Source organism: Callorhinus ursinus, unplaced genomic scaffold (assembly GCF_003265705.2).
Source record: "Callorhinus ursinus isolate GAN/ISIS: 27379988/994484 unplaced genomic scaffold, GSC_fseal_2.0 scaffold16, whole genome shotgun sequence".
Classification (NCBI taxonomy): Eukaryota; Metazoa; Chordata; class Mammalia; order Carnivora; family Otariidae; genus Callorhinus; species Callorhinus ursinus.
The window spans coordinates 26439798-26454640 of record NW_027397078.1 but is presented as its reverse complement, the minus strand read 5'-3'; the positions used below and the strand labels follow the sequence as shown (position 1 = coordinate 26454640).

Here is a 14843-nt window from a genome sequence, read left to right as displayed (position 1 = left end):
CACACACACACACACACACACACACACACACACACACACACACACACCAGTGTAACAAAAAGGGCCATTGTTCTACAGTTTTTTGATGCTCATACTTGTTAAGGAGATAATTACACCTTAGCTGCTCTGCTGTCGTTGGAGTCTGCTCCATGCCCCCCACCCAGTGGCACCAGTCAAAAGAGATGGTAAGGGAGTCTTAAGTGGAACTTGAGAATCCCAAATTTACCCTTTGATTTGCATGTCCTTACAAATTCATATCTTTAATTTGATGGGGGTTTTTTTTACCCCCAGAGAAGGTAGTATGTGTCCTTGTTTTAAGGTAAATAAACTAAATAGGAATTCTTTTAAAGCCTGGCTTCAATGAAATATGGATTGTCTTTAAATTTTTCAGGATATTATGAATAAGCTAGCACCATGAAGTTGCTATGAATTAATTAATTTACAAGTGGAAAACAAATTTATTAATATAATTGGATTTTTTGTTTTGTTCACTAGCAGGAAGTTAGCAATTCATTGCTATATTTGAGTACAAATTAAGTTGTATGATACAGAGAACCTTCTGACATTTCAAACATTTGAATTTTGCAAAATGAGCTATCATCCTAATGAAGTCCCTGTATGATTCTAGTTTTCTGTAATTACACTGATGAGGGTGAAATTCAACATGAGATGCTAAATGTTAAACACAGATACAGCTGGAAACTTTTTGCAATAGCTATAAAGTCATTTGTATTTGTCCATAAGAACACTGAGAGTCAGCATATCTTTAACTCTTTAGTAACACTTATTTTCTTTAAAAGGGCAGTGCTATACAATTTTGTCAGGAAAGAAAAAAATGAAACTCCTGTATAACAGGGCATTTTAAAACAGTATTCTTCATATGTTCTTAGACTCTATAGTTTTCCATCCCAAATGCAAGATGAGTTTGCTGATTCAAAATATAATAAACAACAATTTCAAGACAATTAAGATTGAGTTTGAATACTTACTCTTCTAACTTCTGAATTTTTTGCTAAGATGGATGATTGTGCTAATTTGTTTACATCCATGCTGTATTTCTAAGAAACATGATTTTATAGTGATTTTTACCAAAATAATCTTTCTTATCATGTACATAATATATTTTGAGTACCTAAAAATGTATTATTTTGAATATCATAATATTCAGAGGACTTTAACCATGGGAATTTATGAGAATATTTTATGGTGTAATTACTTTAGATTGAAAAATAAGAGAGAATATGAAAATATTATTGGTTAAGGTGGGAGATTAGATGTGTAACAGATTCGAGGTAAAGAAAAATAGGAATTCTGATAAGTAACTGTTATGATACAATTTTAGGTTCTTACAAACAAATGTCTGTTGAATTTTCTCTTTGACCTTTCTTGGCACTTGTTTTGCTGGGAAAGGTATTTTTGGTTGTCCTTATTGCTACAAAATTTAGTTGGCGCAGAGTACCACTAAAGCAGTTCCTCCTTGCCAGAGTTGTTAATGAGGAAATGATCCCAAATATCAGGCTGCTGTATCAAGGAGGTCAGTAACAGGGCATTAATATTTAGAAGTTATTGAAGAGGGAAAATAAATATTGCAACTGTTTGTAATATTTTAAGCTCATCCAGAAAAGGTAAGCAAAAGTCCATTTCAAGCTTCTACAGTCATAAACAATGTTACATCATGAAAGCAGATAATGTCTTTACATTTTTTTAACATAAGAATTACTTCTTTTCTTACTATACTCCCAAACCTCCCCACACACCTACACATGTTTTGATGTACTCTTGTTGAAAATAATATACTGTTTCACTCACTTTTGTAGATCAATACCTCTTTTTCCCCTCACTTAGTCTCAGGGGATATCATGATACTGGAGCTGATACTGAATGATATTTTTAAAAAAGTAATCCCACCACTAACAAGATGGCAGTACTTTGAGGCTAGTATATGAGTTTAGTAGGAGAATAAGAATAGGGTGGACTCTGGGGTGCCTGGGTGGCTCAGTCAGTTAAGTGTCTGCCTTGGGCTCAGGTCATGATCCCGGGGTCCTGGGATGGAGTTCTGCGTCAGGCTCTCTGCTCAGCGGGGAGTCAGCTTCTCCCTCTCCTTCTGCCCTTTGCCCCACTTGTGCTCTCCCGCTCTCTCTTGCTCTCTCTCTCTCTCTCTCTCTCTCAAATAGATAAATAAAATCTTTAAAAAAAAGGGGGTAGGGTGGACTCTTGAAAGCAAAAGCTCACAAAGATCTTTGTTACTGCTAATTTGAAAAATATATATGTCTTCATTTATTCTGGATCAAATTTTCAAGAATTAAGTCGTGCCATTGATTGTCTAGTTACTAAAGAAATTTAGGCAATAGTACAATCTACATAGCATCAAAATTTATCGATTACAGGTCATGTCTGCTGATAAGCAACCTGGCAGACGACATAGAGCAAAGTTCTTTGTTTACTTTGAGTAGATTCTGATGGAGTGAACATAAAATTGTATCTTTGCAACCCCCATTCCCCAGGTACAGATACCCTTACTTGTTATTCCACCAAAATGTCCAATTTGGAGCATTCAAGTCAAGTGTGGTAGGCAAATCAAACAGGTTGGGTCATGGAAGTATAATCAGTGTTCTGAAAACATTTTTACCACCTAGTCACATAAGTGGTTCAGGTTTAGGTAAGACTGGAGCTGCTTTTTAGAGTGCTTATCAGGTAGCAAAGAGAATGTCATAAAAGGGTTAGGAAGTACCATAGAAGAACCCACTGAAAGAAATAGGCAAGAAACCAATTGAGATGTATTTGGTCCCAGTTTGCCTTTTTATTTTGGCAGACCAGATATAGTAACAGATGAAATGTTGTGTCAGTATCATATACCCGTTCACCGCATTGGCAGTTCTCATCAGTGAGTTATTTCACACCAATTATCATCCAGAGTGAATATGATCTATTTAATTATATCCTTTTACCATAACCTTGTAAGGTTGTGGTAGGGGTTGAAAATTCTCATAAATTGGGGCACCTGTCTGGCTCAGTTGGAAGAGCATGCAACTCTTGATCTCCAGGTTGTGAGTTCAAGCCCCATGTTGGGTGTAGAGATTACTTAAATGAACTTTAAAAAATAAAAAATTCTTATAAATTAAAAATATGCAGAGGGACGCCTGGGTGGCACAGTTGGTTGAGCATCAGAGTCTTGGTTTCAGCTCCGGTCGTGATCTCAGGGTCGTGGGATTGAGCCCCGCATGGAGCTCTGCTCTTATCATGGAGTCTGCTTTGGGATTCTCTCTCCCTCTCCTTCTGCCCCTCCCATTCGTGCTCTCTCTCTCTCTCTAAAATAAATAAATAAATCTTTTAAAAATATATGCATTATTCATCTCTTCAGTACTTGGTATAAAAAAAAAAAAGTCTATTTCCTATAGTGGGTTCATGTCTCAGACTTCAACTATGTTACCTCTGTAGCTGTTTCATCTGGAAATGAGAATTTTAGAGATTATCCTAAAATAAGTAATTATTAATCATAAAATAGGTTGCAACAGGGGCGCCTGGGTGGCCCAGTCAGTTGGGCATCTGCCTTTGGCTCAGGTCATGATCCCAGAGTCTTGGGATCGAGCCCCGGTTGGGCTCCCTGCTCAGCGGGGAGTCTGCTTCTCCCTCTCCCACTGACTCTCCGCCCCCACCCCCGCTCATGCTCTCTTGCTCTCTCCCTCTGTCTCTCTCAAAATAAATAATAATAAATAAAATCTTTAAAAAAAAAAAGAATAAGTTGCAACAGCAACCCATTCTGCCAGTAAGTTGCCATCCACCCACAATGCTGAAAGAAAAATTTGCCAGGAATGGTTGTCTTTTTATTAAGGTTGTCTCACTGGAGTTTAATATGATTTTTTAATAATCTCAAAATAATCTTATCTATGAAATATTTTAAAATGTGGATGAATTAGTATGGAATGGCTTAAGAGTGATCTAAATGTTTTATAGGGTAGGAAAAAAACTTTTCCTCTACCCTCCTAGGTTTTTTGCTTGGGGCCTGCAAATTAAACTGACTAATGACAGATTAACAGAAGAAAAGGTATATAAATTTTGTCCCATGTCAGCATTTTAATTTTTATCTGCACAGAGGCCTTCACAGAAAAGAAGTGAAGACCCAAAGAAGTAGTTAGACCTGGAAGCTTATAGACCATTTTAACAAAGGGCAATAAATTGTAGAGAAGTGACAAGATAAAGGAAAGGGTTTTGGGCTTCTAGGGCCATAAATTGTGGAAAAGTAAATATATGGGGGAAAGTAATGCAAGATAAGGGATATTTTCGTAAGGTTTGTTTGTGCAAACCCATCCTAATGTCAGTTTTCTCTCTCCAATGATAAGGATGTTCTTCTCCTGGTATGGAAGAGGTGAGAAAGAACACCTTCATGAAGAGAAGTATTATGTCCTGCTTTTAGGCAAATCAGTAGACAGCCAGAGGTCTTTCTATGTTTGCTGATTCTTAATTACCTTCAGCTCAAAATAATCCTTTTGTCGAAGTGGCATATTTTGGGGTGGCATATTATGATCCCCTTCAGTTTTAAAGTCTACTGTAAGTGTCAAAACTTAGCACATACATATATACATTAATGTCTTAACTCTCTTCTTTAAATGTGACTTAAACTTCAAATACTTTTATTTTCTATTTACTCCAAAGGTATTTAATCAATTAAAATTAATATGTCCATACAATATGTTATTAATGTAATTATATATTATGATTACATATAATGTACATTAGGGTAATTGTATAATTAGTCATATAATTGAGTTTAAATATGTATATGTGTATATATATATTTGTATTTTAATAGAGTAGATCTTAATTTTATTGATAATCCTTAACTATAAAATTTTAAGACAGAAATGGAGAAAGGGTCATGCAACTATGCCATGAACTCTTTGAAATCAAACTGTCATCTTTGTATATTTATCCCTAACATTTGATATAGTATACATACCCATAGGCACCCATTAAATCCTCACTGAATAATGCATGTCTATAAAAATGAACTCCTCCCATTTTCTTTTTTTTTTTAGGGTGGGGAGGGGCAGAGGGAATGGGAGAGCATCTTAAGCAGACTCCACTCCCAGCACAGAGCCCAACACAGGGCTCGATCTCACAACCCTGAGATCATGACCTGAGCCAAAATCAAGAGTCCAACACTTAACCGACTGAGCCACTCTAGCATCACCCCCACTCCCATTTTCTCTTTTAAAGTCTGATTGGTAATATTTAGGATGACAATATAATGTGACCAAATTCCAGAGTGCATTTTTCTGAAATATCTATAGACACTTCATTGAAAATAAACTGGTGGTAAATTGAATTAACATATCAAGTACTTTTGTGACTATTAAATATAAAAGAGCTCTTCAACTATTGCTAATAGATGTTACATTTAGAGAGTACTTTGCATGTGCCTGTATTTCCGGTAGTGGTTTTTAATGCAGGTAGAAAAAACCAGAATGGGTGGTATACTCATAATAACTAATTAAGTCCTAAATATACTCTAATGTCATAGTATAGCAATAGGTACATTAAGATGAGATACTGTTTTCATAAGGAAATGCTCTATCTCCTGTGAATTATACACAGAAGATAGAACTGTGATTTGGCAATTTAGAGAACATTCTAATTATCTGGAAACAGTATTTCCTTATCTGTTTTGCCTGTGGCTAGGTTTATCAAATATTTTTTTTTACCTGGAATTGCTAATTGAAGATCTATCTCCATAAGTGCTTTAAGAATAAGAACAGACTATATTACCGTTTACTATGTGTCATTTTATTTAAAAAAGAATACTTTGTCATGAAAATTTTACTTCTCATTCATAAAATAAAAATACTTTCCAGTTACTTCCCCCTATGATATTAAATAAAAAATAAGCAAACAACTTTTTTTTACATCTGATATCCTGTCTTTTTGAACTTAAACCTTTACAAGAAAATAGGCCCTCACAATTTGGACAGATACTACTCAAACCACAATTAACAAGTCTTTTCGGTCAGAACATTCTGAACCAAGGTATTATCAGCCCACTCTTTCAACACTGACACTGAGACAAGTATCACCAATTATCAATTCATGATGTTAGATCTTCCTGTTTTTCAAAAAGAAAAACCTAAATCTGAATACACATTTAAAAGGCGAAGGCTCCACATAATAATGTTAAACAAGTTTGGTTTTTTGGGTTTTTTTGTTTTTTTAAGCACACAGAAACGGTTCTGCTTTCCCCAGAACTCCACTGTGTTGCTTGGATGTCTGCTCTTGGTGACCTCTGTTATCTGCAAGCAGCTTAAGAGCAGTAATCAGTGGCCTTGCCCGTAAATTTGCCCTGAATCTCACTGATAGTGGAGTACGCAGAACCAAATTTTCTCTCAGAACTCAGAAGTAGGAATTTTTGAAAGTGCTCTCCCAGCTTAAGCACTTATTTCCATTTTCACATGTTTTATTCTCTTTCATTCATTAAGAAAAAGATTTTTGTCACCGATTTTGAATTCAAACTTAATCATTCTCTTGCAAATGTTTGTGCCTATGTCCTTACCCTATAATCTAATTCTCAGGCATTTGATTGAAGGATCATCAGCTCTTCCTCGCAGGCACACTATTAGAAGGCTGATTACATTTCTAAAACTTATGTTTCTAGAATCTCTATTTCTGCCTATTATTTGAGTGATTCTTAGTGGGGAGATTTTTAAATTTATAAAACAAAAAGGGAAAAAAACATCCTCTTCAACAATTGCTAGCTACGTAGACACAGTCTGTGAAGAGCTTGTGTAGGAAGTGGATCCAGATTGGAATAAGTTTTCTTATACATGACTCAACCTGGTATTACCTCTGGGTTCACGTTTCAGATCTCAAGGGGTTTAGTAACAGGGAAACAGGATCTGTTTCTTTTTATCTAGCTGGGCTGGTGGCCTCACAACTGGAGGTTTCAGTGATGAGCTGAATCAATAAACATTTGTTAAGTAATGTGTCAAACAGAAACATTGCTGATTTTCTTGAGGCAGCATAGTACCTTGCTGTTGTTTCAAAATGTAATTGGTTAAAAGCTTGCTAAATAGTGAAGTTTATTTTAATAGCAGGAAGTTGGGAATATTTTTATAGTTAGGATACTGGCCAAAAGAAAGCAAAACCATCAAGAGCCATATAATTTAAAGTTGTTTTTTTTTTCTTTCAAGGAACATGTGACTTCCACCTGTTCTTTCAAAAAAGGAATAAAATTAGTTTCATTATAATAAATTAATTTTAACTGGTTTGGGTATTGTGACTATTGGGGGATAAATGAAGTTGTCAGCTGCAAAGAAGAGTAGAAATAGGGAGCTAGGGAAAGCCTGACAGAAGTACAAAGGGAGAGAAGAGGAGAGGGTGTTGAGAACCGGAAAGGGACTTGAAAAAGTTAAAGACACATCTAAGTATGAGATTCCCAGACGTCGGAGGTAGGCTTACATGGAACAGTGTCATTTACGAGGGTTGGTTTGTGTTCTGGAGATTCCATGTCGATTAGCCACAAACTAGTCCAGCAGAGCCCGCCCCCCCCCGCCCCCCGCCCACGGGGGCTGCTCATCCTGGAGATTCCGAATGCACCAGCATACAGTTCACTCCGGGGGGCTTGAGCCTGGAAGTGTCTTTATAGTCAGTCCGTTTGCCTCAAAAATAAAGAACTATTTCACACTACCTAAAAATAAAGCTTCAAAGAATTTATTCAAGCAGTTTACCAAGGCCTCTTTTATCTTGCTGTTTTCTCTGTAGACCAAGATATTTGCATCCAGTTCCTCAGCAAAAACCTTGAAATTGTGTGAGACTACTTGTGTATGCAGTACAAAATTGTCGTCAGTGCAACCTGCCCTAGCCCCGGTGTAGCCCATCCCCATGTGCCTGGCCTAAAGCAGGGTCGCAAACTGCAGTGGGTACAAGAATCAGCAGCGTTGCTTGCTTTAAATGCAGATTCCTGAGTTCCATGCCCAGAAATTCTGATCCAGTAGGTCAGAGGTAGGGCCCTGGAATCTGTTTAGCAAGCAAACCTTTCCCCCCCGGAGATTTTGTAGCCAGTGTCGGGACCGCGGCTCGTTGAATAAACACCTTTCCTTAAGGAGTTCTCTTCTCTTGTGCTCATCCGTACAGACTGGGGGCTACTTGTAGCCATTGGAAGTAGCCATCCGCCCCCCACCATCCTGTACTCTGGCAGGGTGCTCCACTGAGAAGGGGTTTGCAGCCTCCTGGCATGGAATTCAGCAATCCTATAGAAATGAAATCACAAATGTAACTAAATGTGACTTAATTCTCAGGGCTTTTGTTCAGGTTCAGGATGGGTTAAGTGCACTAGGTATTAAGCCCCTCGTGTTACATTGTTTCTGAGGGGGAAAGAGGATGTGTTGAAAACAACTTACAAAATGTTTGAATTGCTTAGACAAATTAGGAACAGTTTAAATTTAGAAACGACCTTGTGCCCCAGGTAGATTGCCTCTGATTTTGCTGTTTGAAACTCTGAACTTCTGAAACAAAGTGGTAGGAGCCAGAACTAGCATTCCAGGACCATCATTTTCTAAAATGCTGTATTGTCTTTTCTTTCGTTCGACCTACCTATGATTACTCAGTGTTTAGCCCCTTTTCTGCAAAAGAAGGATCCGATATGATAAACAAAAATGAGTTCTGCTGATTTCTGAACTACGCTGCATCCTGTTATCCAGATACTGTGCTCTGGGCAAAGTGCACCCTTCCATTTTCTAAGGCAGGTGGTAACGAACAAAATGCTTTCTCTGTTCCCTCTCCTACTTTGTTCCTTCTTGATACCACTCAAAAAAGGATGCCACAGGATGTTGGAGATAAAAATCTGCCTCAGGCTAGAAAGAAAAAATATGGCTGATTTGTGCCCAATGACAATATTTGGATTCCCCCAAACCCAAAATAAAATGAACTAAAAGAAGATTACAGTTTCTTTTATCCCGATTGTTCTTTGTTGCCCAGGTCATTCAGAAATTTTGATCTCTTGTTTCTTAATTCCTTGCCATATGGCTTACTCTCAGGTGTAAAGTCACCATTTCATCATGTTTACCCTGTGAGGGCTTTTCATTTCTCTCCACTTTGTATTGGTCAGCGTGCGGCCTCCTCATTGGAGCCAGACGAGCTGGGCTCTTCTGTCTCACTCATCAACACATGGTAGCATATGGATCAGGGCAGTTAGGTAGAAGGCAGACCAGGAAATTTTTCCTCATGCTTCTTGATTGGGTGAATTCGAGGAAAGATCTCCTATAGAAATACAGTTTCATTTTCTTGAAAGACTGGTCATTTTACATGTGTATGGAGAATACTTTTACCATAAACTTCTCTGATTAGAATTACAGACGTGCATATGCATGTAGAGAAGTGGGAAAAGATGTATCTGTGCTGTGTATTATTTTGTATACATAAGGTTGGCATTTCCAAATGACGAAGCATAAAACAAAAACTGTCCCGTTTATGGCCAAGTAGACTTGCATGCCAACAGAAAGACATGATGGTATTAAAACCATATGCAATTCTAGCCATTTTTTTTCTCTTTTCTCTTCATGGGTATTGCATGATGGTATTTCGAATACAAATACTAATGTGCTTTGGAAATAATGGCACTCGCAGGTCTTTCATTATATTGTATCACTGCTTTATCATATTAGGCTAATACACTGCGAGAGTTGGTAGAACCTCTCCATGCCAAATCGGATCCACTTCTGTTGGCACTCAACCCATTGGACTCACAGATTGATAAGCTAATGTTTAGAGAATTTAGATCGGAGAGAGTCGGCACGGCGCAGACTCAACATCAACCTCTTGCAAGCAACTAAAATGGCCTCGTCCTTGCTGTTTATAACAGAAAACTGACTTTTAAAAAGCTTAGATCATCAAGTGTTTTGGATTGGGGGCCTCCCTAAAGGGATATTAAGAGGGGCAGGCCACTCTTAAGAAGAATGCAAGCTTCCTACACTGGGACTAGCATAAGATCAAAGCCCATCAAGATGGAGCACAGTGACAGAAAACTGCCGTTTCTGTGGGAGAACGGAAGGGGAAGGGTACTGACTGGGGAAGGGCTGTGTGTGGTGACACCTCAGTTGTGTTCTCCTGACACCAGGAAAGGAGAGGGATCAGCTCCGATAACTAGAAAACCCTGGCTATTTAATGGACTCTTTGGTGGCCTCTTTAAGGCAAAGCAGAGGAAGCAAATTCTGTGTATTAAGTGTATTTTGCATTTTTCAAACTTGACGTGCTGTATTGTACTAAACTAAGTGTAATCTATTAAGGCAAGGTATACACAACCTGCTCTGAAATTTACTGTGTTTATTCTATTATCAAGTGTATTCAGGTGCAACACAGAGACTGCTTTCGGTGGCACTAATGAAGAAAATTCCTCATGCCAGGCTTTATTAGATTCCTCAGCTAAAATCCTAACTTTCTCCTTATTTCTTGGCACTTGTATACAAATGGTGTTGCCTCATAGGACAGGCATGAGCTATTCTTTTTCTGTAAAATTTTCCGAATCTATAGGCTGTGGTTCTCACTTTTGAAAAAGTATTTTGTCTGGATGTCTTTCAAACTAGCTTCAGATATTATTTAATACTATGTAACTGGGTCCCCTATGGCTCAATATTGCTTATTTTTCTTCTGTAGTGGATGTGAACTTTCCTTAATTTAGTTGGATTAAGACACTCTGTAATAATTTCAATGCTAATCAATGGATATTTCATACTGTGCAATGAACAGATAATTTAACATTGTATTTGGAAATGTTTTTTCTCCTTCCTGTCACCGCAGTGTGTGGTACTGCATAATGTGAATACCTGTAAAAATATAAATTACTTAAAAATAAAAATATGACCAGTTGGTATCAAATCTTTTTAGATAGCTAAATAATTTGCTAAGTATGCTTGATAGTAAATATCTTTCCAAAGAGAAGTAATCTCTGCTTCTTTCTCACAAATGGAATTTGTGTTGCGAATAAAAATCACATTGATCTGCCTTACAATTGCCTCTGTGCTCTAACCATTTTAGTGTGTTTTTTAAGTCTATATGAAAATGATGGTTGTGGTTTTTAGAAATCCATCGAAAAGCTTTTTTTGGCACTTAATATTAGTGGGATTATCTTGGGTCATTCTCTGTTTAAGTCATAGTAAAATGTTACAATAAGAGGAATTTTCATTTTTTCTCGTTAAGGCATATGTTGACTCCACATTAATTTTTGAATATAATCGTGTCTTCGCTTTGGTTTTAAACTGTCCTTTTTATGAATTCCTGCCTGAGAGCCAGGTACTTTGACCTCCATGTCTCTACTAGTTAAATTTTCGGAATTCTATGGGCAAATCTAGAATCTGTCATTTATGTCTGTGATTGTCCTTCAAAGAACCTTCCCTGTGGATCAATAAATCAATGCCAAGGACACCAAGACTTTGCCACCTGAACTACTCATCATCAAAACTGCTGTAGTGCCCTGAAAATTCAACCACTGTCTTATTTATGGCATTAAACCACACAATTGGGCAGAAATTACATGCTCAGAGAGTGAAGTGTAGAATAAACTTCAGTTCTGCCTCTTTTGTCACATCTTCTTGGACAGATGGTGTGCAGAAGGGATTGACTGACACTAATATGGGCTATACTTAATTTTGATGAAGCACAAGGTCATTCTTAACAGGGATGGGCTTCACATGTTGTTCTTTAAAAAGGATTCACTCCAGCTGTTCTTTTAAAAAAAGGTGTTTTCTCACTTGAAATAATTTTTTCATCATTTTTTGCCTCAAAGATGTAAATTACTTTTAATTATGAAAAAGGTGGTTGAGTACAGAGCAAGGAGTAAAAGCCAGCTCTTGAAATCTTCTGCTTCTTTTTTTCCTGCCATAACAAACTGCCCTCCCTCCAGTTCTACAATGCTAGGCATAGCTACTGGCTTATATAAAAGCATGAATTAAGAGATCTAATATTTAATTAGAAGACAATTCAAATTAGAGGGTAAACTCCTGAATACATAATCATCTTTAGCATAAAACCGAGAAACATTAAACCTGTCTACATTGAACCCATTAAAAGTTTAATTGGCACCTTACATATAAATAAGTTGTTTATTATGGCGTGCTAGCAAATTAGTATTCACGGAAACCAGTCCCGTGTCTCAATGCAAATGTTAATTGCCCTTCCTGACAAGAACAGCGCTCCACCAACCTGACGCCCTCAGCCTGGGAGCCTCCGGAGCACTCTGCGGCTGCGCGAGAACAGATGCCTCTCACATCTGACCGGTGACTAATGCTACTATGTCCAGCCTTCTCTCCCACTTGTGACTTAGCTTTTCCCAGCCTGCTGTGCTCGTGACCCAGCTGTGTTGTGGAAGGAACAACTGTTTCCACGAGGACATCATTGTCCAATTTTAAAAAGAGTACAGTTCCCTTCCAAAACATGTCCCAGAAACGGTTATCCGTTGTTGGCTTGCTTCTTCAAGAGTCCCCTTTGGTATACGCATCGCGTTCTGTTTGGTTTTCATGTGCTCCTCTCCTTCAACATTGTCATTGCAGAGGCAGGGAGACGGGGAGGGCACCAGAAGGAAATTTTAGGTCTCCAAATTCATATTCTGCTCTCCTTCATGTTCGCCAAAGAAACCTGAACGAAATCACACAATAAACTGTCATAACAATTACACAGTCACAGAATAGGGAGCCCTCTTTGGAGTACTTCATGTATAAAGTAGAGGAAACCATCACTCACTTGAAACGTTGGTGCCTGGGAGAAGAGTGGGAAATGCAAATGAGAGGGAGGCGTACTCTGCCCAGGGAGAGTCACAGTCACGGTCTCTGTACATATGGGGCCATTAGGTACAGGAGGAAAAAACATTGGAATTTCTCCTCAGGTTTTATAACTCGTCCTTTCGAATTTATTTTCTGTGTCTGTTTTATAACATGCATATCTATTAATATACAATAACGCATGTATGTAAGTTAACAACAATGGAAGTGTTTTAACTGGTAAAGAGGCACAATCAAAAAAGTTTGGAAACCACCGAGCATGAATGTAGGGGAATACGTCAACCAAAGACCTTTTAGTATCTGAGAGAGGCATTATCATCTGCTAATAAGCCATTTGCCAGAAAGTTTCAACAAACTACGTATTATTTTGCGGTAGCTAATGTTTTTCCTTGAGCTTTGTTTTTTATCACCACCCGGAAGTCATGGGCAACCTGAAACAACCGGACAGTAAATCGTTGTGATACCACATTCCTAGAGTCACCATATTCCATAGTGTAGTTAGAGTAGAAATGAGACAATAGAGGGTCTTCTTTCACCCCTGCCAAGTAGGATACAGCCAGAAATGACCCCCCCCCACCTCACAATGCAGAATACAAGTTGATCCATCAGTAACTTCACTGTGATCCTCAGATTATCAGCCAATGAAATTTTATATCGGAAAGACAACTTTGTATGTTCACTTTGCTTTAATAAAATTGGAAGAGTATGTCATCTGATACAGGACTAATTTACACATTGTAAACATAAATAAAATTTGGGAGGGAATTTCTTCCTCCACAGACCCAGAATTCCTGAATAAACTGGATACAAATTAAAATTTCATTGTAGCAGCGATACATCCTCATTAGGAATTGCAGAAGGTTCCTATATACGTCCTGTGGTTCGCACGTGGTCTTCTACACTTTGCCAACTTTCAGAAAACGTTCTTTCAAATTGCAAATTGCCAGTGCTCCAAATGGCTGAACTGGTATATTGAAGGAAAGTCAATTGGGAAGCCAAACTCAAAAACTGCTTGCCTCATCTTCCAAAGCAAGCCTCTTCTAGAGGAAGAAGAGCCGAAGTTTAAAAAAGAGAAACCAGAAGAGAAGTGAGGAGATGAAGAAGAAGAAGAAGAAGAGGGCAAAAAGAGAAGAAAATAAAGGTGCTTTCATATTCTCAGTTGCAACAGTAGCCCCAGTTGACTTAATTGGTATTCTTAGAAAAAAAATCAAGGAAACCAATTGAAAATTATAAAAGAAAATAAAGGCCTGTTTTTGTCTTGAATGTTGAGTTCTGTGTTGTTTTGACTGTTGAGCACAGTGAATCAGATTTATAATGTCACTTTGCTCCTCACCCCCGTCCTTTGGAAATAAAAGGACTCTTTGTCCAGTCTTAAAATGTTAAGTAATTGGTGGCATTTTGTGGTAGCCTGGCATCTCAATCCCTCATCCTTTCTCATCCCACTACTGTGTCCTGTGGTGTTGCATATGTGTATGATGTGTATGGACTGGGGGGAAGGGAGCCTTACTTATCTCTAGTAGGAGCCGCACTATTCCATTAATATGCTTGGAAATGTTTCTGTGTTCCGTCCCATTGTGATTCCTTGTTCAAATGTGCTGCCCAGAGATAAATCTATACTGAATTCTTCTTAACAGCTGTCAAACCAGAGTCTTCGCAGAATTACGTTGTCCTTTAACGGCAAGGAGGGGGAAAACAGTTTCCATTTGTATTTAGTTAATAGCTGTGTGTGTCACTTTTTAATATTAAGTCTTTATTTATCCTTCTTAAAATAGGACCACATTGAAATTTTACAAAAAAGACAGTCCCCTGGCCCAGGATTCCACAAACTTTAAGAACTGGGGAGAAAGAAAACTGTGCAAGAATGTTTTTAAACAAAATATATACTCCCTTCAGTATTAGGTAGTTATCTTAAAATAAAAATTTACTATATAAAATATAAAAATATTTCTGCCTCCCTTAAATCCTAAAACTACATTCTGAATCCCTTTTATTTCTTCACATTCTTTCAAGAACTGAAAAGCTACTAATGCATTAGGCCACCTGATACATTAACCATGGTAATACTCATCAGTTAGGCCTCCC

The 14843-nt window shown here is 37.8% G+C and overlaps 1 protein-coding gene across 5 annotated transcripts in view; it reads left to right on the top strand.

The window, feature by feature from the left end:
• Window positions 1-14843, top strand: part of CNKSR2 (connector enhancer of kinase suppressor of Ras 2) — a 278839-nt gene that overhangs the window by 256831 nt on the left and 7165 nt on the right. The window contains exon 21 of one of the 5 annotated variants that reach the window (XM_073901984.1): window positions 9654-11275. The exons of the other annotated variants lie outside the window; for them this stretch is intronic. Within the exon in view, the coding sequence (XP_073758085.1) occupies window positions 9654-9658 (5 nt within the window). The 3' untranslated portion in view covers window positions 9659-11275. Of the gene's footprint in view, window positions 1-9653; window positions 11276-14843 lie in introns of those variants that run through there. 5 annotated transcript variants of the gene reach the window in all.